Genomic DNA, 26,113 nt, shown 5'->3' with positions numbered 1-26,113 from the left:
ATACTCTCTCCATAAAAAGAATTATAAGGAATAACGTACTTTCAACTGCGCATTATCTGTAGATTGTCTGTCCCTTACGAATAAGCGTTTATCTGTCCCACATTAAAGATTCACTCATGGCAGATGATCCGCCATTCCTTGTAGTGCGTCGGTATTCCTCTGAATGATCAATGCGCAGTTGAACGTACGTAATTCACTCACTCACTCACTCTCCAGGGCTGGTGGGCATCAAGTCCAAGTGTCGATCTACTGTGTATAATATTGATAAAAAAAACTGTTGGCTGCCTTTGACGACATCTGTTACGGTAATGACATTAACACTGTAGGGATATTTTGATTATAAAAAAATACATGGGCTTTGGTCCAAACGCATATTTATAAACACTGTTAGAAGCGGCTGTGACATGTAGTATTAAATTGCCTTTTCTACAAAACAAAATAAGGTACCGGTAGGTGTTCGTTGCAACATGCTATAAATATACCCTGGAAAGAGTGATAGAACTCAGCAGTGCAAGTTTTAATTATCGCAACCACGTCAGCAATTCCTTATCTTGCCGCAAAACTCCGATTTCACGTTGGGTTAGCAGCATAGCATTCATTCGCGCGTGTGGAATGTTGTGTTCTACGTCATAGGAAGTGGGATCTCACTGCCTCTTCCTGATGTAGCCGCCATATTGGTCGGCTTGAGGGTCAGAAAATTGCAAACTCTTGTGTAGTTTGGAAGTTCTTTTAAAAACTTGTCAAAATTCCGCTCTTTAGCCCCAAAATGCCGTTGGCTCCGTTAGCGGATCCCTGGAAGCGTATGGAAGTGGCCCAAGACAATGAGGTAACACGATCACACGTGGATTTCACTAGTACACAAACTGTTGAATCTGATGCAGTCCGTGTATTACTTGAGAATGCGGCGTCTCAATGTCCGGTATTTTCTGCGCGTATTCTTTTCACGGAGTAAGGACGACGACATGCTTTACGTGTATAGGTGCCTGTTAATTCTACATTTCCAATTGTGTGTCTGTTTGTCTGTTTACAGGCAGGAAGTACAGAAGATATGCTTGTGGATGATCAGGTAAGTTGTCTGACGAGAGTTGTCTCGCTCCAGTTAGCGCTTGGATTTCATGTCAAACCACTGCTGTCAGTTTTATTGAATGTTTATTTTAGAATGTATGTGAGTCAAATCCATTAATAATTGCCAAACAAGGGTCATACAATGATTATGACATCGACAAATGACAATTACATTGGTAGCATTGAACACTGTAAGGAATTTATGGGGCAGGAGTGTGGGCGTGGAATGTAGAACATGTTTGCCTTGAAAGAGTAAACATTGAACATAGACAAGCCTCAGTCGTGTGCACAATATAAGTATGTAGATTTCAAACTGTTAACTAGGGGTTTCTCTGAGTCGTTTCTTCACATATTTATGATTTTGTTCATGTTGTTTGTAATTTGTTATCAACAACAAGTAGGAATCATTGTTTTGGCTAATTTTTAGAACATTAGAAAGTTGTAACCATTAGAATATCACCTTATGCTTTGTCATGATGATAAGTAAATGTGATATTAACATGTCAATAATATAAAGTTATTTGTTTCAGTATTGATTTCACTGTTTATCATTGTCAACTGTTATGTTGAACATTTTTGAGATGTTGGATTGTTTTGACACATTTGTGGAATATTAGGAAGAGTGACAAGAGACAAAGATTCTTTTGACACTAAGGATAATAGTCATGAAAATATTTACAAATTCCTTTTGAAGTATCATGTTTATGTGTCTTTGTACCATGTATACTGCACCCATTGTGACCCACAAAACTTATACAGGAAACATAATTGATTATATATGCATATGTTGACTCAGCTCAACTGCTGCTATTGACTTGTCAGCATTTTGTTCACATTGTGACTGATTAGTAGTAAATAATTGATACTATTTATAATCATGATCATGCTAACTTGTGTCAAGTAATTTTGATTGATTGTTGGTTATTAAATGGTTAGCACCTTAGTGTCAAACTGCCCAAACTGATATTTAATAATCACAATTCAGGTTATGGTAATTATGTTTAGTAACAAATACTGGCAAATTTTGCAGTGATGATTGCTTTCCACAAACAGGAGAGATATTGAGAAAAAGCCTTTTATGTTTTTGCTTTATGTCATTGCAATGAATATAGTAATGGTAATATGCTAACAGGTTAAAATAATGGTGTATACTGTACAGTATTTTTCTACCGTTTCTATTTATTTTATAATTAGCTATCAGCATCTCAAAATCCCTTTGACTTGTCATGTTAGTTATGAGGAGTGCTGAATGACATTCTTGCAACATATCAGTTTGATGGATTGTCTACAAGACCAGCTTAGGCACTTTAAGGTAATATTTTTGACTATTTATCTACCTATATTGATACACAGAAAAGTTATTCCATTCGACTGAGATAAAAAGATTTCCTGTGGGAGATTCATGTGTCAGTGGTAATGTGGGTGGGGTGAATAGTTTGGATGGGTTGATGACAGCCAGACATTGTTTACCTCTGGCCTAATCATCAGAGATGACTGACTCTGTTCACCAGGCAACACAAATGCTTGTGTACTTTAGCTACTTCAGTATGTTTTAGTGATGTAACTAAATTACTTATGGCAACAGAACTATGTTTCTTTTCACCTGGACTGATCCCACTCTTTAGCCCCTGACAGGGATTATTTAGACACTTTGTAGATATCCTCAGAGGCTGATATTCAACCTAATGTCTGCAGCAGAAATCAGTGGAAGTTTCAAAATTTAAATAAAAAAGAAAGTTCAGTTCATATTAATTTGCTTATGTCATAGCTTTGTTAGGGTAACCTGTGTATCTCTAATGACAGTCAGAGGCGGTGGGGTAGCCCAGCGGTTAATGCATTAAGACCTTATCAGACCAAAGACCTGTGTTCGATTTCCCACATGGGTGCAATGTGTGCAGCCCATTTCTGGTATCCCCCTCCGTGATATTGCTGGTAAAACCAAACTCACTCACTAATGACAGTGAAAAGTAAAAGTATGAAATGTATGGCCTTATTTGGCCTATTGATCCAAAATGTTTTTGTAACCCATGAACAGAAACCTATGTGTAACATTTAATCCAAACAAAGATAATATTAGTTGTTACCTCATATTGTCATTGGAATTATGACAAAAAATTCAAGAATACCTTACCTACCTGAACCATTGTTGGTTTAATGTTACATATGTTACCTGAAACACAAGCTTGTTTTGTTTAGCCTTTATTGTAACATGTCTTAGCATGTTACAGTGACCTGCTGCATCTGTGCAGCCATGTAAACATTATGGCTGTATCAGATGGCACCAGGAAACATGGCCTTGTTTTGTGTGTTTGGTCACTGTTTGCACATTTCAGTAGAATCCACTGAACATGCTGTGGTGTTGGTCATCAATGAACGTGAAAAGCCAACCATGCTGGTTGACAGAAAGGGAGATAAATGTGCAGCTGTTGGAACCCTTAATGTACACTGTTTACTTTACTAATGCAGGTTCAAGTGTGAGCAAATCAATAACCATCACAATACAGTTATTTGTCATGTTTAGTGAAATTTGCTGTTGAGAACTTGAGAGGTGAGGAAATACTGGTTTGTGAAACTTGGTCTTGGGTGCCTTGTGTAATACAGTCTGTGTCCAAAACCTTTGAATTGATGAAATGAACTTGGCATCATTTTTGGTGTGATATGGAGAATTATTAGCAGAAAAGAATTTAGGATGATTTGAACTGATGGTATGATTTGTAAATTGGTACTGCAAGCATGGCTAGTTGGGGTTAACACTTTCTTGTCATTTTTGTCGTGCTGAAGACCTCGGTTCATTTCCCATATTGGTAATGCCCACTTCTGATGCCCTTCTCTCAAATCATGGTACTATTGGAATATTGCTAAAGCGGTGTAAAATCATATTCAATCCGTTAGAGCATGGCCAGAGATGTTGCCCTGCATGTGAACATGTATGAACACTACTTGTTCATGTTGAAGGGAGCAACATGGCCCTGTCCTTGAATGCGAGACCGTTTTACTGTGCAGATTTTTGTACCTTTGTTACACTAGAACTTATGACAGTGGGTCCGAGTCCCAGTCCCCCTGATTTTTTTTCAAGGTTTGTCAGCATCGTAAATCAGTTGTGTAGATCAATGCTCACAATGTTGATCATTGGATTGTTTGGTCCAGACGCGATTATTTTCAAACTGCTGTCCTATAGCTGGAAAGTTGCTGTGAGTGGCGTGTAACAGGCAAAAAATCATTAACTTTGATGTAATCACTAATCAGAGATATGTCCATATGTCTTTTGGAAGTCTGCATCATTTCTACATATGATTGCGATCTCTATTTGATAAGTGTCCAAATTACTGTTAGTACCTGATGAAAAGTTAGTACAGAATACTGTTTCTCCAGATTGTTAGAGGTCCTGCTTGTTTGTTTATTGTTAAATGTGTGCCATAAAACATAAAAGAAACAAATCAGATAAAGAATTTGGCAGTAAAGTTGAATGAATAGGATTATAGTAATGTATGCCATGTTTTTGTCATTTTTCATTGTATACTACACAAAACATGACAGGGATCATGAATATTTTGGGGGTAATTATCTATAGTGTAGACTGAGCACACAATTACTGGAATATGTTCTCCCAAATATTCATGATCTTTGACGTTTTTGGTTTGACAAGAACATAGTTTCTATACAAAAATACAGTTTCCCCCAATGACCATAGGCATATTCCCATTTTATAAAGCAAGTGTCATTGCTGTGTCGTTGCATCTTGTAAATCCTTTTCCCAGCTGCAGCTAATTGTATTAGTATTGATTTTATGTCTGCAAATACCCTTAACTGTCCATTAGAACAAGGCTCGGCATTTTACCAAGTGCAAAGAATCATATGGACGCATCTGGACTAGCCATTGGCTGGCAATTTGAAAAATTCCCTCCAACAATCATGGATAGTGTTGTGAATACTAGTCACAAGGCGACTAAAGGTCAACATGGGCAGGGTGGCAGTATGTTTCTGTGGTTGTGTGACTGGGAAGGAATGTGGTGTTCAAAGACTTTGAATATACTCTGCTGCTCCATGAATTGTTTCTCCAGTCTTTGTTCAGGGTGTATCTGATAGAATCAGTTTGCAAGACAAGACATGCGCATGGTGAAGAAACAAGGCCCTACAGCTCTTACACAGATATTTCATGGCCAGGGGATTAATTTTGTCAGTACCACTGGGGAAATACATATATAGAATACCTCTGCTGAATTTATATACAATCCCACTTTTGATAGGGATATCTTTCCATGATACTCAAAACTGATTCTCATTGTGCCAGGTATATAGTGAATAGAATGACATATTTTTTATCCTCATCAGAGGTTCACATCTGACTTTCTGAGGTTGGGGGTGGGAAAGCCTGAGTACCCAGCTTTAGGGACACACTAATCTGCTGTGAAGGTTTACAGCTCTTTCAGAAACCAGTGATGGTGGGTTTGATTCCCAGATTTGTCCTGAACACGTTCATTGTTTTGTCAGTATCATCTTGTGCTCGTGGGTTTCACTGAAATGGTAAAGTTGTAAGATCTGCATCACTTTGGGCTTTGTTATGTTGTTGAAATTAGGGCTGGTTATACATACAGATCATAGTATGACAATCATGCTCTCAATATCTGGCAATATAGGTCATAGATAATCATTCACTTAATATCAGTCAATTATTGGACCCATGAAGGTCGGGTTAAAATATTAGTTTTACGCCACACTCAGCAATATTCAGCTATATGGCGGCGGTCTGTAAATAATTGAGTCTGGACCAGACAATCCAGTGATCAACAACATGAGCATCGATCTGGGCAATTGGGAACAGATGACATGTGCCAACCAAGTCAGCAAGCCTGACCACCCGATTCCGTTAGTCGCCTCTTACGATAAGCATGGGTTACTGAAGATCAAACTCACTCACTCAGTCAATTATTGATAGATATTGGAGAAGTTAGTGAGCAAATATACCAATTTTGTTTGCCAAAAATCAACACGTGACATCACTGAGTGGTGATACATTTACACATGGAATACTAACAAAAACATCATTGTGAAGGTAAGTAGAAGTAGCCCATAAATATAGATATATAGCTGTGCACATGTATTTAGTTAAAACTTGGTCATCACGATAGTTTTAGTTCAGTATTATCAATGATGCAGTTTTCATCGGGGTAATTGATAATAATCATCCCATTATCAGATTATCCATCCCTTGCTGACAAAGTATGATATGACTGATGATCGAAGTGGTGTTCAACACTACTCATTCATTCACTCTTCGACAGTTGACTGGCACTGATTACTGAAAGTGATTTGGAGTAACTAGTGGCTAAGACATGGGAGGAACAACCTTTTAGTATTTCTTGGAGGTCACATGTCCATTAACATCATTAGCTCTTCTCTTAAGAAATACTATTTTCCTAATTATCAATATATTAGGATCAAAATAGCTCTAATCTCCTTTTCATCATAATGTTATTTTTGTGGGTACAGCAAAGGTATCAACAAGCTCAAGGTATCAGTTTGCTATTGTAGCACCAGCTGTTTTACCAGCTGGACAGAAAGTTGACTGTGTCAGTTGTGTGCAACACTCTGGAAACAATAGACAGTAGAGATTCCAGGTCAGACTAGGACCCCTGTACCTCATGCTTGTCTCCATATGGAGATTCCAGGTGAGACCAGGACCTATGTACCTGATGCTTGTCTCCATGTGGAGATTCCAGGTCAGGATATGGCACCTGCACCTCATGCTTGTCTCCATATGGAGATTCCAGGTGAGACCAGGACCTATGTACCCGATGCTTGTCTCCATGTGGAGATTCCAGGTCAGGATATGGCACCTGCACCTCATGCTTGTCTCCATATGGAGATTCCAGGTGAGACCAGGACCTATGTACCCGATGCTTGTCTCCATGTGGAGATTCCAGGTCAGACAAGGACCTGTGTACCTCATGCTTGTCTCCATATGGAGATTCCAGGTCAGACTAGGACCGTGTACCTGATGCTTGTCTCCATGTGGAGATTCCAGGTCAGGATAGGGCACCTGCACCTGTTGCTTGTCTCCATATGGAGATTTCAAGTGAGACTAGGACCTATGTACCTCATGCTTGCATGTGGAGATTCCAGGTCAGGATATGGCACCTGCATGCTTGTCTCCCTGAAGGATTCCAGGGTGAGACCAGGATGGGACTATGGACCATGCTTGTATCCATGTGGAGATTCCAGGTCAGAATAGGACCCTGTCACTCATGCTTGTCTCCACCCTGTAGGGATTCCAGATCAGACTAGGACCCCCCTGTACCTGTACATCAGAATAGGACCCTGTCTACATATGGAGATTCCAGGTCAGGATAGACCCTGGCACCTGTGGTCCAGATATAGGACCCTGCTTCTCTCCATGTGGAGATTCCAGGTCAGGATAGGGCACCTGGTCCTGTTGCTTAAGGATTCAGATCAGGATAGGGCACCTGGTCACTTTGTATGTAACCTTTGAGAATTCCAGATTGGACTAGTACCTATGTATCTCATGCTTGTCTACATGTGGGGTTTGACCCTAGTACCTCATGCTTATCTGCTTGTAAGGATTCATGGTCCTGATGGGATCCTATAGACCATGCTTGTATCCTTGTAATGATTCCAGATCAGGGTAGGACCCTGTACACTATGTATGTAACCCTGTAAGGATTCCAGATGAGGATAGGACCCTGTACACTATGTATGTAACCCTTGTAAGGATTCCAGATCAGGATAGGACCCTGTGCACTATGTATGTAACCCTGTAAGGATTCCAGATCAGGATAGGACCCTGTACACCATGTTTGTAACCCTGTAAGGATTCCAGATCAGGATAGGACCCTGTACACCATGTATGTAACTATGCCAGTCTCCCTGTGGGACTTCAGGTGAGGATAGGGCCCCTGTATGTCAAGCTTGTTTACTTGTGGAGATTCTGTTAGAGATTAAGCCAACTGTAATGGATCATTGGTCAGATTATTAGGCTGATGGCATGGATCATTAATCATACGGTCAGTCAGGTCATTTTGCTAGTGATAAAGCTTTAATACTGGTGACTGTGCTGTTAAGTCTTCACTCACTCACTAATTGTGTCCAGAGAGAGCAGCCTGGTGGTGATTTCAAGACCCCTTGAGACACAGGATCTGTAAGGTCATTGACCACTGATGACTGTGGCTGAAACTGATAATACTCACCTGACAATTCTACTCCTAGGACTACTGTGTCTAGACATTGTAAATTAAAGACCAGTCCAGCTCAGCAGGTAATGAGAATATGAACAGTGTGCCTAGTTTTACTGCAGCTTGTGGACTGAATACTCATATGGGATTTTACGCTAAATGACCAGCGCCTGGACACAGTGATGCTTTGAATGGTTCGCCAGTGTTTAATTAGTTTATGGCTCTGTGAATATCTGCTGCTTCCATTTAAGACAGCAGAGCTGTATGGAATCCCTGGTTTTGAACAGTTCCTAGATACTTGTGCTTGTCATATCCAACAACCATCATGTGGATTTTGTATTCAATAATTCAATTATTTCAGCCCCATAAAGTAATATTGGTTGTATCTGCGTATCAAATATTTAAAAAAAATACACTCGGATCTATAATTCCAAATTTACTGAGATTAGTAATTACCTCCATTAAAGCCTGTTTACCTCTTAGTGCCAGATCATTTACACAATTTCTCATTTTAAAAGTTGATGAAAAAATTACACCCAAATATTTATAAGTATTAACTGTTGTTATTCGCTCATCATTCAGAAACCACTTTTCGTTTCTCGCTAGGTAACCTCCCCTTCTGAAAACAACAATATTTGTCTTATCAAAATTAATTTTTAAGCTCGAGTATTCAGAGAAATTATACAAAATATTTAGTTGATTTTGCAACCCAGGGATTGTATCAGACTCAAGAACGATGTCGTCTGCAAACATAAATAATACAATTTCTAATAAGTCGGGAAATAACTGTATACCATATTTACCATCTTTTGATAATTCATTCTAACACGACATTGTGTGATACTCGATTCTGATTGGCTGAGAGCTCATCAAAACCATACTTAATTGGCAGTTTAAGACCACTAATTAAAGTGACCGATTCACCGCGTATGAATACAACGAACTTGTTGACCCTATTGTTTGTAAACAAACATGTCGGACATCGGCAATTTCTACCTCGGCAGCATCTTTGGTGTTTTTGAAGTAAAAAGCGAATGGTTTGAAGAAGAATTTCTTGACCCTAATCCCAGTGAAGAAAGTACGAAGTCAGCAGTGCAAAAGCAGCAGTATATTCAAACCGGGTCCAGATCTAGTGGGCATGACGTCAACAACACACGTCGGCCCACACTTCTTAACCTGACCGCTTCCGTCCCGGCCGTAATGCCAAGTCTTTCCACTTCCACTGTCCATGTATCCCACATAAAACGTGGCATGTCAGGTCTTTTCCAAATTGGGAATAGAAGGGTGGTTATCAACAATTATTTCCATGAATAAAGTTAGTGGCGACTTCACAGCTTGAATTGGGGCGAGTCAATTGTCATACAGTAGGGGAGATCAATAATTCGCTTGAGAAAAGTCAAATAATTGTACTTGCTCACAGTATAAACTGTACTTTTTTATATTTATGTATGTTACTTGCTACAAATACAAACATACTGGTTCCTGAAATAAAGCTTTTATGTTGTTGAAAATGTCTCATTTTTGTTCATTACACAACCTGTCCCACAACGGGACGATTCCAAGCGATTTCCAGGAAAAAGGCCCCTTCATGCCTTGTGTTCTTGCGCACCAAACAGTTCGGTTTTAGAACGTTTATCAGTCGTGCTAGAATGAAGATAAAGCTACTCTGTTTTCAATTTTGCGGTCCTTTATCGTTGATTTAAGACCGCTAAATGTTTAATTTAAAACCTCACGCTGATGCGTTCGGTTTTTTAAATTACATTTAGCGGTCTTAAATCAACGATAAAGGGCAGCAAAATTGAAAACAGAGTAACTTTATCCTCTAATTAATGAACAGAGAAAACAATAGAGGACTGAGCACACACCCTTGCTTTAAACCGACTGGACAGTCAAAATAATCAGTAAATCCATTATCATTTCTAACACAGGCTTTAACAGAGCTATAAATACTCATAATAGCAGTTAACATTTTCCCGTATAAGCCGGATTTAAATAAACAATTCCATAGCTGAGAGCGGTCAATTGAATCAAAGGCTTTTAAAGTCAATGAAAGCAACATGTAACTTTTTTCGTTTCTTTAGGAGACATTTTTCAATGATACTGTGTAAAGTAAAAATATGATCTGTTGTAGAGTATCCTTGACTAAATACAGCCTGTGTCTCAGGTATTTTATTCCACATATTTGCCCATTTCGTGATATGAACTTTTAAAATGGATGTCTATAATTTGCTTAAAATACATAGTAAGGATATTCCTCTGTAATTATCAGGATTTGTCCTATCACCCTTTTTATGTAGGGGGATAATTATTGTCTTTGTCCAAGTAACGGGAAAAGTCCCCATATCAAAAATATTGTTAATTCTTTTTTTCAAAAATGGCATAATAATATGTTCAGATGATTTTAAAAATTCCACAATAACCCCATCAATTCCAGCTGACTTCCCATTTTTCAAATGGCTAAGACAAGAACTTATTTCATCCGCAGTAAAGGAGAATCAAGATTACAATAATCAATCTCGTTTATAGGCTTAATGGTCATCAGAGTTAAAATCATTCTTTGTCGTATCATCAACATGATTGTGTGTGCTAAAGAAATCCTTAAAATGATTGAATAAAACAGATTTATCCACAGTACAACATGCGTTTTCGAGCGTGATTCAAGCTTCTTAACTCTTTCCAAAAGATAGAACTATTATGGAGAGATGAATTAGATTGAAATCGCCTTTCTTTGTTTGGAATATACGGTTAGCTTTTCTACATTCATTTTTATATCTATTTCTTAATTCACAGTAACTGCGTCTACCTGAAACTGATTTAGTATTTCTGAAGCGTCTAAGTGCACGTCTAGCCTCTCCTTTAGCATGTTGACAACTTCTAGTATAAAAACCACGCTTGTTTGCTTTACTTGGTGTTTTCTTGAATATTTCAGCTGCATTCAAAACATTTCTGATAAATAAATCCAGTGCTTGGTTGATATCAGCATTTACTAAGTCAGTTAATACGTTAAATGTTGGTTGCTGTTTATGTAGCAAATCTAACAATGTTTCCTTGTGGTTCTCAGTCCATATATAACGATATAAATGTTCTTCATTACTGGGATTATAGATGCTTGTAAATTCAGCAGAGTCAAAGGTTAACAGTAAACTAACAGGCATGTGCTTCGATTCAACTCGAGAGTGCACTGATAAGTATTTACAATATGAATGGGTATTTACAGATGCAATAACATAATCAATAACACTACAACCCGCTTCTGATATATAAAGTCTAACACCACATCAGTATTATTATTTCAATCAGAATTTGGTGAGGAAGAGTTGGAGCATTAGATTGTATATCAGGGACTAATAAACTTGTTCTAAACATATTTCATTGTCCAAAAGACATAGGGTTCGGACACCATTGCACAACTTATGGTCGCCAAAACTCAAGATGCTGTGTGCTTAAAGTACACACAAAGTTGCAAAGCCTTGGATCGTAAATTTATTCTGAATTGATAAGCTGTGTAATATTCAGATGGTGATTTTGAAGGTGTGTGATAAACTGCTGAAACATGAAAGTATTATGTTTTCTATTCATCCTCGGGGTTTTACGAGACGCGCAAATGTAGAGAATGGACACAGAAAAAGATTCACTGCAGAAAAAAATTCACTGCGTTAAGATTGACACACAATGTTATTCATTGTACCCACAACACATCTGTGACTTTGCTGAGTGTTTGGTTGTTTCTTTCAGAGCAGTTACATGCATCATTTCATCCATCAGTCCACATGGTCAATGGTTCATTCCAGGCTCTAAAGAAATTATCAACATGTACAGTTCACTACACTCTTACTTCACACAAACCTCTTATTGCCTGTAAGGACCCTCAAGATTAATAATTGGGGATCCCAGGTTTGTTAGTCGAGGTAAAACCCTGCATCATTGATCATGATTCCTGGTAATATGAATTGCAGTTGCAGTTGCATTAGGACCCTCAGAAGATTCAGGTTAGACTTGCTCTTGTGGTACTCATGCTTGTAAGAAGGTATCAAATGGGATCCAGAGCTCTAGATAAGCTTTTTACAATCTGGGTATTTTACCCATGGTGTCTGTTATAAATGGGTACTACTGATCTTCAGTGGGTACTCAAATTTTCCGATACCCACCCTTTTTAAAAGGTGGGTATTTTCTATGTCCGTAATTTAAAAAATGTTAAAAAAGATAACTATAGCCAGTTGTTTGTACTTCAGACATCAACATGGTCGATGTTTAAAGGTAAATACCCCAAAAATGTGAAGTTTTAAGTTACTTTTTTATTTGACTTGTGCAGTGACTAAATTGAAATACATGTCGGCATGAATGTTATTTTAAACTGGTTAACTGTTTGAACTCTCACAATAATATTGAATAAATGGAAGCAGATATTGGTTAACTTGATGGATCACTTACTAATTGTCATTCAGTGTCACATGTTTTAGCCAATTTAGGAGGTCTGGGCTGGTAATCACAGAAGAGTCTGCCCTTTCTTCTTCATTTTCTGAGCCAGTGTTTGATTGCAGGACGGGAATCAAACGACTGCAGAGAGGGACCCAACATACTGAGTTTGAGGAGTAAATCCAGTTTTTCAGAACCAAGTGATGCTCTAAACTTATTCTTCAGTCGATTTTGTGTGCTGAAGCCCAGCTCGCATTCAACGGTTGTAAGCTGCATACATAGAGCAATAGAAGCAAGCTTGGCACAGTTCGGCATTGAATCTTTGTGAAGCAGAATGACCCTTTTGCAGAGTTGTTCAGGTAGAAGTTTTGAGTATGTTCCACTGATCATTCCTCTAAGCCTGGGCCATGTGTCAAGAAATTTGTCAGGTTGTAGCAGGGGTCCCACCAGTTTAATGTGTTCTTCCAGACCTTGGTATAGATCCCCTTCCATCACTTTGACCTCCTTCTGTGCACCATAGAGAGCACCAAGATGTGCAACAGCATCACCAGACAGCATCCAAAGACAGTGAATTTACTCTCAAGGTTTTCAGAGCCATACTCATATCTGTGAAAATGGCACTGTCTTCCTCCTTGAATCTGTTCTTGATATTCTTCATGAGGTTCTTCAGGTATTCTGCTCTGAGGGTCTCAAACTGTCCATTCATTGTTTTAGCAAATAGCAACTTCTCTCCACCTACAAATGCTTCTTCATTCTTTATTTCAATTCTGGTCTTCATTTCCTTCAAGCCTTGCCAATCATGAGCTTTCATGGTATCAACTTTATTGAGTGTCCCTTCAATAAGAGGCCTGAGTTCACTAAAGAGAAGGTTTTTCTTCTGGAGGTTACAGCTTAACACTGCCTACTGTGTGTGGACATCAAGGAGGAAAGCTATTACCAGTGCCACTTTATAGCTAGCAAAGTACTTGTACAAGCCTATTGCAACTGCATTTTTCTCAGCTGCAAATTTTGACAGCGTTGATAGGACAGATTCAAAACTTTCAAAAACTGCTTCAACTGCATTTTTCCAGCCTAGCCATCGAATAGAATGTGGTTCCTTGATTGTCAGTTCTGGCTCTTCTAGAAGTGTTTGAATTCTTTTAAGAGCAAGTATTCATCTACTTGATGCAGATATAAAGTTGTAGAGTGAATTGAACTTGTCTCTGAACTTAACCATGGATTATGTGAGCTACACAGTGGGTCTGGATGCAGGAAGGAGAATACTTGGCTTGCATTTGTTTTCCTACACCTGTGCGCTTACCCATCATAGCAGCAGCATGCCAGTTGAGAGAGAAAACACATTGTGTTAAGTCAATGCCTAACTTTTCAAATTCTGCTGCTACACAGTTAACAATGGTGTGAGCACAACCATCATCAATAGGGTGATTACATAAGAAACTAGTCACAGGGTCTCCAGCTTTCACATATCTGACACATATGCTTAACCTTTCTTCAGCAGTCACATCAGTGCTTTCATCAAGCATTATTGAAAATACTTCAGATAAATTAATCTCATTGACAAGTGTCTTTGTCAGGACATGGCAAATAGATTTTGAATCTCTGTTACAGTTGACCAACTCAAGTTCTTGTACTTGACATCCAAACCATTCATTTTCTGTAATGACAACAGACCATTCACCTGTTCAGATGGGCATTCTGATTTGGCAGCAAAATAAGCGTGAAAAATGTACATCTCTGAACACAGTACTGCCATTAGATTTGCAGTGCAGTGATGTCATAACATTGTGACGTCAACAAGTTCATGACGTCATAGCATATTCAGGGCATTGTACAAAATCTACTGTCAAAACAATATCTCCTAGGAGATATCGTCTGATCTCACACAGGCGATATCTACTGTGGAACACAGTTTTGGATGATAAAAACTTATCTTTGCAGACTGACAATAAGTGCAGCATAGTCTCATTTCATCAGATTGTTTATTGAAAGATAACCATGGAAACTTCATTTTCCATGCATCCTGACTTTTTTTCGAAAGTTTATTCACGTCATGTTTCTTTGCCGGTGCGTGTGTGTCAGTGGTGAGCAAATCTGCCAATATTCTATCGACAGCAACCTCTGATTCAAAACAATTTCCAATAAGTTCAGCAATAATTTCTTTTGCGATGGCAGAAGTTTCAAATGATCGATTTCGAACTGTGACAAATGCCAAAATCTTACTTTGAAATGATGTTTTAGAGGACAAATGAACATGCGACTTCCGTGAGGCCATCATTGATAAACAATGAGTGTCCAGACTTTCTAACAAGACAGCGATTTCATTGGATGGTATTTTTAGCAGAACTAATCAAGACGAGTGTTACATACATAACTAACTGCGTTTGCGCGATTGTTTCTTTCTGTAGTTCATAATACGAAGAGATACATAGTGAAATTCAATCGATAATCTGCCCTATCCGATCATAACTATGGACAGTTAGCTACTTTCTGTTACGCACTTGTTTTTTGCCGGGAAGTCAGGGTACGCAGGTTAGCAAATAACCAAAGAGTTTCTGTAATTTTCCTTTGCGTATTTGGGACGGTAGATATATTTCTGTGCGTATTTTGGAAACTTAAATGCGTACTTTACGCAGATACGCAGCTTATCTAGACTTCTGGGGATCGGGTGGTCAGACTTGCTGACTTCAGTGTTGCATGTGATCATATTCCAACTTTGTAGGTTCTTGTTCATTATGTAAATCATATTATTTTGTAAGTTAGATTTGATGCTGGTCTTCGTCTGATCACATAGCTAAAATATTCAGCATTTTGGTTTATGTGTTTACTTGTCAGGACAATGTCCCAACTGTAACATTGCTGGAAGACTGCTTTAACCACTATACATCATGCTGTCTTGCCTGCCCACCCTGTCTCACACACTCATCCAACCAGCAAATCGCTCTTACCTTCAATCACACAGCCACTCCTAAATCACTCACTCGAGGGATTTGTCTAGACCTGCTCAGAAACTGATATTCAGCCCAATGTCTGCAGCAAAAACGTTTAATTTCCCATTGGAATTAATAATTTTGCAGTTTCTGAGATTTTATGAAAATAAGAGCATTAAAACGTCAATTTTTAACAATATCATGATTCTTTCCAATTTGCCTGTTAAAGGCACTTAGTTAATAATCCTAGATAAGTCCCTGCACTCCTGGCTTTGACAGTGGATGATTCTGCCTGTTGGCATTGGTCTGCTTAATCACACACCCTATAAACCATTGTTATGTGTCTGAAATAATGCTGATTCTGGCATTGGACAACAGTTGCTCAATCAAGGACACTAAACTAACATAATATCCCCCAGGCCACAATCCAATCTGGATACAGGATTATTGTGTTCGTGAATGAGAGTCGATGAAATATGGAATGTTTGTCTTTTGATGAAGAGACTAGCTGCTGGGCATGTCATTGAACAGTAACATCCTGTACTGATCTGTAAATAACACATCACACAGTTTTACCCACCGCAGTTTTATCTATGAACATCAGTTTCAGAACTGGACCAGAATTGCATGGCAACCTATATTTTTGGAGCGACAGTGATTTGCTACACTGTCACCCTCAACTCAAACATACTCTGATCTGCAGGCAGCTGTGAGTTAATATTTAACACCAAAGAGAAAGCAGACAGGCATATGTGAATCTGTCCATAGTGATTGATTTATAAACATGACGCCATCATGTATTATCACAAGCCTGTAGTCTTGGTGGACTCACGAAGTGTGTCTCAGTAGTGATTTCCTTTGTGTATGTATGCATCAGATCAGGCTTGTGAGGTTCATTTATAAAAGGGAAGTACTTTCAATGGAGGCTAAAAATAGTTCACCATCAACATGTTGATGAGCTGCAATATTGGCAGTATGCACAATTCTTAAGCCACTCTGGGGGGTTTTATGGGCAGACTGCCTTCATCTCCCTATGCTTGTGTGAAAGCAGCTAATTATGGGAATGAGAGACCTTGTTTTATGCTTCATCATTAACATAGCTATTTCTGGCCAGCTGTGTTCTTGATGTGCAAGCTGGGTCTAAACTCACAAGTACAAAGCCTTAGTCCTGTATATCTGCTGAAAATAATGATAAAGCCATGTTCAAACTAGTTTACGTTAAGGTTTTTGGCACAAGGTGTATATCAGAATCAGTTTGCCAGAACGTGAACAGGGACTGATGGAACTCAACTGCAATATGGCATGTTTAACATTTTCTAATGTCCAGGACTGTCTATCCTTGTCTGACCGCCTCCGTGGTGTAGTGGTTAGAGCGTCCACCCGGAGAGTGGAAGGTCGCAGGTTAGATCCCCGACCGCGTCATACCAAAAGACGTTAAAATATGGTACTTGTTGGTCCCTGCCTGCGCTTGGCATTAATGGGTACAACAAGGACTGGTCGGCTTGGAGTCAGTATAATGTGTCTGAGTGGGGTATTCATGCTTCACTGCGGCATGGTATCTCAGTGGGCTAGCACTATAAAACCAGCTTAAGTCTGGGCTAGTACAAGCAGCCGCACCTACACATACACACGCATGCACGTCGTCATATGAGCGAAATGTTCTCAAGTACGACGTAAAACCCAATTTCACCTCACCTCACCTCTATCCTTGTCTGCACTGACTTCATTTCTGTAGGTACGTTTCTTGAGCAGAATTCAAAGTCAGTGCAGTGTTTCCTTTGAATCTTTTAAGGGTTCGATTAAAGCATTGGAACCTGCACTGAAACTGCCAAATGCAACCTAGTTATACCAGCTTGCAGCAAGTGCAGGTTAGTATTTTGCTGTTGAAATAACACAATAATGTCAGAATGAAAAGGAACTGGCTCAGTGACTGTTATGGTTCATGTCTTGAATTTTTATGAAGTAGGATAAAATTATCTTATCAGAATAATTTTGTTGTAATTATGTTCAAGATCATCAATACCAAAACTCAAGCATTTTATACATGTTTATATTGAGCAGATTCAACCTGCTTTTTGTCTGGTGCAGCAGCGTTATTACCTGATGTTGCATCGGTTACAAATAAGTCTATTTTGTTTATATGGCAGTAGTAACTTTCTAAAAAGATGTCGGATTCATCATAAGGACTGTCTTAGTTTTACAAAGGCTGGATTCAGTTTACTTGTGTACCATGCCAAGTTTCTTATAATTAATTGTATTATAATGCCGACTTATCTCAGGGTAACAATTGAATTGGGCGTGGAACATACACCATGATATACCGGTGCCTCAACAATGGCAACTTGTACACTCATAACGGATGGTAGTTTCTACTGTATATCAACATAACGGCACTTTTTTAAGAGTGAATGTCCTTCCCCTTATGTAGTTTCAGTTGTTGTTTCTGTGCTCAGGAAAAATCAATATGTGTCCTTGGTGAGGTACGTATGCATGATCTTTTATTTGTTGATGAGTTGGACGATGGGGTGGCCTAACTAAGTCCAGAGTTAGATTCCCCACGTGGATACTGTGTATGAAGCCTATTTCTGGTGTTTCCTGCCATAATATTGCTGGAATATTCAGACATGTGTTATTGTTGGGATATAGAGGCTTACTACACTTTGTTACAATTCTACTGAACGGCTTTACAATGATTTCATAAATGTGTTCTTATTACTGCTTGTGTTGTTGTGATAGATTCTGAAACTTTAAAAGTAATATTGAGGGGCTTCAGCAGATACAGAGAATTGCATCCCATATACAAATTTAGTATGAGACACATGAGTAGCTGTTGGAATACAAAAAGTTGATGGCGTGTTGTTTATATAAATGTAACTAACATTTCTTTTCTGGCAAGAAATCCGCAAGTTGAAGCTGTCAGGTTTTAGAACACTTGCGATACCATGACAAAGGTAAATCTTGGAAATCAACTGTAGCATACCACATGTCAAATATGACCCACATTTCCGTGTCTCGATCCCTAAAATGTATTACCAAGAGTCCCCTGGTATAATCGTGAATGTTAAATTGTTGCTTTGTAAGACAATATCTGTGATTTCATTCACCAAGGATTTATGTGAGATGTCACATCATTTGGCAGTGGAAGTTTAACTGAGAAAGATACTCCTAATTTTGCAGTCATGGAGTAAAAGGTCCTTATGTTCAAACACCATCCATGCAAGCAAACTTCAAAAGCACCCACCCACCTATAACCCCCCTTAATCTCAAACAATGAATTCAATGATAGTTATGCATGCCCATAACCAATATTTGTAAATACAGGCACAACCTGACCAAGCAACATGTAAATATAACATTGTTACTTGTGTAAATATTATGTTCATGGTGTTGTGGTATGGCATTTAGCCAGTGACTTATCACATAAATAGGTTTGTTGTACAGGCTCTTTATAGAAAATGGAGTTGCTTTAATTAATTCACTGTGGAAATGTCAGCGCAAAGCTGATGTAAGTAATTAATGGTGATTACTGTGACAGATTACAGAGTTGTACTGTTGCTGTGTTTAGATGAGATGAAACTGGTAATAAACCTAGGATGGGGAAATCCAAGGCCTGACATGTGCATTGTATTCTATCGTCAGCTTCAGTTGTAGACTGATTGCTTAAAAGAATTTGGCATCTTTTTGTAGCAATTGCTAATAAAGCTTTGAAACAGTGAAGCCTTAATATTAAGAGTGTGAAAATCCAACTGACTGTAGTGTATTTTCTGTAGCATTTCAAACGTAAGAAGTTGGACTTAGGCTCTGGAGACGATCCTTACCTTCATTTGAACCTTGACTCTTAAACTTTCTCATGGTGTAACTGGTGCCTGTTTCTATTGAGACTTTCATTTTGCTATCCACTTTTGCAAAAGGATGGTCATCCCAAGTGCACCATGTATGGAGTTCAGATACAACTGTGATGTAGATGTAATCCTGAAGAGTGTAAGATCCGTCACTAAGCCTTTCTGGTTTTACTATGTAATTGAGTTTGCTCCTAGTTCCTATCATGATTAATGGATGATAAAGGGCAACTGCAGTGTGCCTCTTCAATGATCTTTACCATGAGAACTATCCAGCACTCAGGTTATAGTGAGGGTATACTGGCATGGTGATATATAGCAGTGAATGTTACTTGACACAGTGACAAATGTTCTTCCCGGTGGCAGTTCTTAGTAGAATCAGTCCCATGTACACTTTGCTCATCATGACTGGATACTCAAAGTGGGAAGTTGGTAGCCAATATGATTAATGACAGTATCGCAGATGCACTGGGCTTTGAAAATTATTATCTGTCTGTGCCAGGAAGAAAATTGTAGTGATAGCCTTTCCTTACAGCTTTGTGATAAAATTGAGTATTCTCATTAGATTGTTTCATTTAGAAAGGCATTCATGTTATATTTCTTATCTGACTGTCATTTGTATATTGGGGTGCCTGTCAAATGGGATGGATATCAGTGTGCTTGTTACAACTGGATCGATATCAGGGTGCCTGCCACATGTAATGGATAGCAGTATGCTTGTAACAATGGGATGGATATCAGGGTGCCTGTCACATTAAATGGATATCAGGGTGCCTGCCACATGTAATGGATAGCAGTGTGCTTGTAACAATGGAATTGGCTATCAGGGTGCCTGCCACATGTAATGGATAGCAGTATGCTTGTAACAATGGGATGGATATCAGGGTGCCTGCCACATGTAATGGATAGCAGTATGCTTGTAACAATGGGATGGATATCAGGGTGCCTGCCACATGTAATGGATAGCAGTATGCTTGTAACAATGGGATGGATATCAGGGTTCTTGTCACATGTGATGGACATCAGGGTGCACATTACATGCATTGGATATAAAGTTGGTTTGGATCATGGGGTAGCTGTGATTTGGAAGGTTACTTGATAGTAGAAACATCCTGGGACTCAGTTTGCCATGGCACAGTACACAAATGAATGCAAAATGTCTCTTGCTATGATGTAGCTGCACTTTAACTGACCAAGATTGGCCTGTTTTCCCCAATGATGGTATTGAGTACAGTGATGGTGATACACATGTTCAGGGCAGTCATGGTGGGGTTTCTCTGTGTGTTAGCCCTACATACAAAGAATTAATCATCAAATTGTTCTGTCTGCCAGCCTCGCTAGATGTTATTAATCATGACAGTCATCTCCCACATCTTTTACTTGCATGAAGACCTATATTATAAAGACATGGCTTATCAAAGTAAAAGATGACCAAAGTTGAAAATTTAAACAAACTTTAAAAAAAAAGAATCATGTATTTTCCATTGCGACAGCATGCAGGAACAAGTGCATGGGAAGAACCTTCTTCATGACATCCATTTGATCAGTTTGAAGCCACACTCAGCATTATTTCAGCTATAATAGATTGACCTAGATCAGACAATCTAGTGATCAGTACGATGACTGATGAGCCACATATTTGTGTACAATGACATGCAATCAACCTTGTCATTTAGCCTGACCAACAAGCCCATTTGGTTGCCTTTTGTGACCAGCATAGTTTGATGGAGACAAGTTCAAACCTGTAATCTCCACAAAGGTCTATTCACATGCAATGATACTTCCACAAGACATCGAACTTGGCCAATTTGCCTACTTTTTACAGAAAGAGGTCCAACGTCAAACCATGGCAGTTCACATATTTAAGTTTCATTAGCATCCGATATTCTCTCATAATCACCACATCTCAAAAAGACGCGACATGTTGTCAATCTTAACTTATCTTACTGGAAATGATTAAAATTTCAACACTCAGACTGAAAGACCTGACAGTATTTCTTGGTAAAGAGATGACTGGGCAATGTTGATGTACCTATTGCTGTTTGTATCTGTCGAGTTCACACTGACTGACTATGTATGACCCTGCTCAGTTGAGTGTGAGGTGGAAATGGCACTGTCATTGGCATGGCCTTGTGCTTCTTTTATAGGACTGTTTGTTGTTTGAACCTGTACAGCAAACCACAATAGCCCTGTAAGGTGTATGGGTAACCTAGTGATTTAAGTGTTAAGCAGGGAAGTTTTCACATAGTTAGTGTGTTTTAAGCCATTATCAGTGTGTCCCTGCTGTCATATTGATGGAAAATCGCTTGACATGACAAATGCTTATTAAGACAACAACCAGACATCACCATTTTCACAGAGTTTTCCATTTGAGATTGCATTGTGCAACATGCTTGATTGTATTTTGGATGAAGTGATTTTATGATCAAATGAAATCTTTTCAGTTATGCATCCAGGTTGAGAGATTGTGGGATATGTGCAGTTATCATTACTTCATTAGGTCAATGCGCCAAATTTCATGCAAATAAAGTTGTGCTGGCACACTTTGTTGACCTAGTGCCAAAATATATAATTTGAACTAAAATAACAATATGAACAACACATTAGTAATTAGCTTGTCATTCACATACTGTGACTTGTATTTGGAACCCGAAAATAATCAGCGCTAATTATCATAATAGCCAGTGGTGTCTGTGGTCAAAGTCAAACAATCGATTGGAATTCTTGAGCATGATCAAGAGTTTGCCTTTCCCTAGAGTGCTCAGTTAAGTGAGGTCATAAACTTGTTAAAAATCACAAAACATGTTGGCCCATATTCACATAATTCAGATAGGTGTTGGCTCACTTTCTAAAATCAGTGTGTCAACTGGCCAAGTTTATTGAAAAGCTGGATGCATCCCATCCTTCTTGACTCTAAGGTCAAGTTGGATGAACTTTTGTAAGGTAAAATGAAATATTTTGGTCTATGCTTGAGTTTGTGGTCAAATTGGACAATACTTAATTTATGGTGAACTTGCTCTTGGTGATGGTGAGAATTCTGTTAAAGGGAACCCTGATGATATCATCAAGGAAATACTTTGGACTAATTAATTAGTTGATTCGTTTGAGATGTTGCATTGAATATCTATGTTTGTTTCAGAATGACAACTGTGAAATTGAATTAGAGTTGACTACAGTGAAGAAAGAAGGTGTGAGAGCTGAACCTGTTGACTTTGAGCTGTTGAAGGTTTTGGGACAGGGTTCCTTTGGAAAGGTGAGTGCTTGCAATACTGTGTGAGATCCAACTGAATCCAGGCTTCACATTTAACATGATACCTTTAGATCTTTAATATGTTTACAGATAAGTGTGAGGATGCAATTCGTACTGACGGGAGATGTTGCTATATGGGATGATTTACCTTTTCAGCTGTATTTTGTGTTTGCTCTGCATAGTATTATATGCAGGGATTAAGATTACAATGCGTATTTGTCTCATAAATAGAGCCAGAAGTACCAATCAGCTGTGTACGTTTCTTCTCTTCCTAGACCATAGACCAAGTTTCTACTGTTACTGCTGCAGAACCCTCGAGTTCATATTGAAAGTTACAGTAATATATCATTGAAATAGGTTTAGGTCCCCCCCCCCCCCAAAAAAAAAAAATAAATAAAAAATAAATAAATAAAATAAAAAATATATATAAAAAATAAAATATGTCCGTTTCCAGTAACCCGACTGACCCTATCCTTAACAACAAACCCCCTGCCCACACCCCACCCACCCTGACCCTAAATCTTTTTTAACCAAGTCAATATCATGACTAGTGCATTTCAATTTTCATTTTTATCCAAATCAAGTATAATATTTTAATGTTTTTCAGTGTACATAGGGCTAAAATGGATTGCATTGAATTGGCATAATGGGCTCTCACTGACAAAACCTGCAAATAGATAACATAAATAATGATTTATATAGTGCCAAACTCCTCACAAGGTATGCTGATTGTGCTAACAATGAATAACACAGCACATTGTTACCCTGGATAACCCAAGCTGCATGTTAGGCACTAGAAGATTATAGTCATATGACTTATCCCACTTGGTACTGGGTGAACAGTAGTGGTGTTCCGATGATCGAAAATCGATCGAAAGGAGGATTAAAAATAACTATCGATTGTAAAACAACATATTTCCCAACACTAGTGAACAGAAGCAATTTTGAACAAACTCACTTGCCTAAGGTGAGACCACTTGTATCACATGTGCTTTGTGGGGCAGGACTGAATCTTAGATACTCTCAGGAGTCAAGCTGCCAAACACGGTCATCCATCCACGGACTCTCTTGGCCCAAAGTTACTTGACTTTACCTGATTGGTGACCTGAGCTGTATGCACAGGACCACACACCAGTTAGATGAACGATGATGAGAAAGAATGTTCCAAATACACTACTCTAAATGACACTTGATTCTTTCCTATAACTTTAATTAAACTGTCATGCCACGACTGATTAAATGCAGTAATATTAAGGAATTAGTTGTTTAACTTTTATTGAGCAGTATATGTCCATATTTTCCTCTTCTGTATCAATAACACTCCATGATTACCTGTTGTGTTGTCTGCGGTTTGTCTTTCTTCAAACGGAGATTTCTTTCTTGATCAATGGCGTAACTTCTACTCGGGCTCGCTTAGCAGGTGGTGTACTCGTGACAGACATCTTGTGACGATAACTCATGTCGGTTGTAAACATTTTATACAGCTCTCTCTACTCTTATTTCTTGATTCTCATCTCAATTAATTATCCTGTGTTCCTAATTAACAAGTGTGATGTTCACCTTTGTTGGTGTCAAGCAGCCACTAAGGCACACGCTAATTACACTCACGTGTATTTGTTTGTATACGTTCGGATCATCTGACCGGCTGTGTTGATTGTCGGATTAACAAATGTTTCTACAATGTATTTACAATAATCAGTTGCTAGATTGGTGTGTCGTAGTCGGAATGCGAGAATGTCGGATTTACGCGAGTTATTATCACTGTTTTAAATGGTTCCGTAATATTTTGTCGGATTAACGTGATTGTCGGATTAATGAGTGTTGGATTAACGAGAGCTGACTGTACCACTATGAGCGTTCTTTAATATTAGTCACATTATTTCTGTACCCCACAGGAAATAACGTGTTAATTCTTGGGGCTGTGTGTAATGAATTTTGCAACATTACTGGCCTAATGGATGTATGTTGTCAAGTCGTGACAACCCATTGTCTTCCTTAGCTGGTAATGAGCTGTTTGTTACAGTGTGACACAGTAGTCTTGTCTCAGCCATATTTTGGTTGCCTATTCCTTCCCTAGGTATGCATATTGTAGACAAAGGAGGAAACAAAACCTGCAGTGTTTGAAATTAAGCATGAGGGTCCAGGATGCCATTGTACAAAGCAATCTTAGCACCAAGGTGTCCGCATCTCCCATACCTTAACATAGACTTAAGGTTGTCTAAGCACTAAGGTTGTTTTGTAAAACAGCACCCTGTTTGTCGTAACCCTAATGTTGAGTGTTGCAAACTGTGGGGTTCCCAACATTGAATATTAAGTTTGGAACAAATTGGGTAGTGTATACAAGAACAAGGAAGCAGTTAATGTATTATTCATTATGTCCACTGAAACAATACCAAAATAAATTCTTTGACAGTTTTGACCATGTTGACAGTATTAATTTATCACGAGAGTAACCAGTAACAACATTATCTGTCAGATTAAACGTGGATATTGACTATTATCCATCCTGGCTTGGATATAATTCCATTTTGTATATTTTGTATTTTGTATATTGCTTTAGAAAATAACACTCCTTGTTAAAAACATTAATGAATTTTAGATTGCCCTGATTGTGAATAACAAATTGAATGTATGAAGTGATACGGTTCGAGTCACTAAATACATAAGTGAATCGTAACAGTCCTATACAATACAAAGTGGCAAATCTCAAGGAGCACTTGGTTCCCCTTAATTTCCCACTCTGGCAAGGGGCAGCTATATACTCCCATACCTCTACATCATTTGACAACAGTATTTTTATCTCAAGGTTGGATTTTGTCTTCAGCAAGCCATGTTTTGTTATTTGAAGTGACTAAGAGGAACTGGGGGTCAGGTTTGCTGACTTGGTTGATGTATACCATCATATTCCATCATAGATCAGTGTTCCTGAGGTTAATCACTGGATTGCCTGGTTCAGAATTAATATTTTACAAAACCATTATCACATTGCAGGAATGTTGCTGAGTGCACTGCTTAGGAACAAGCAAGGAAACTACAAACAAATATTACATTTTGCCACCAAAACATTCCTTTTCTTTTGAGACATTGCATTGTTTTTCAATGAAACAACATTCAAAAGCTATAAATGGTATGATTTTCATTCTGTACTGGAATCTTTTGCTATAATTGTGGGTTCCAGGTTTGGTAGCACAAAGATGCTTTCACCACAGACAGAAATTGGTGAATATATCGACCTTTAACCATTTGTTTTTATTAATTCATTGACTCTTTTTAGGAAAATGATTTTACTGAGTTTACATGTCAAAGGTGAAAAGAGTTTGGAATTTTGGAAATGTATCAAGTAGAAAGTTTCTGACAATGGGATAAATGATACTGAAGAATCACTGGTGCCACTGAATATATCACACACAATCTTATGAGTAGATT

General features: G+C 38.5%; 1 protein-coding gene across 1 annotated transcript in view; it reads left to right on the top strand.

Moving 5' to 3' along the window:
- Positions 1-648: 648 nt before the first annotated feature.
- LOC124279808 (ribosomal protein S6 kinase alpha-1-like) overlaps positions 649-26,113 on the top strand; it is a 61,847-nt gene continuing 36,382 nt past the window's right edge. The window contains exons 1-3 of the mRNA XM_046715688.1: positions 649-826; positions 1,031-1,066; positions 22,577-22,690. Of these exons, the coding sequence (XP_046571644.1) occupies positions 767-826; positions 1,031-1,066; positions 22,577-22,690 (210 nt within the window). The 5' untranslated portion in view covers positions 649-766. The remainder of the gene's footprint in view (positions 827-1,030; positions 1,067-22,576; positions 22,691-26,113) is intronic.

The sequence above is a fragment of the Haliotis rubra genome, unplaced genomic scaffold (genome assembly GCF_003918875.1).
Source record: "Haliotis rubra isolate DU_JTF1 unplaced genomic scaffold, ASM391887v1 Scf257, whole genome shotgun sequence".
Classification (NCBI taxonomy): Eukaryota; Metazoa; Mollusca; class Gastropoda; order Lepetellida; family Haliotidae; genus Haliotis; species Haliotis rubra.
Note: the sequence above shows the minus strand (reverse complement) of the source record. Positions and strands in the feature narration are given on the sequence as shown.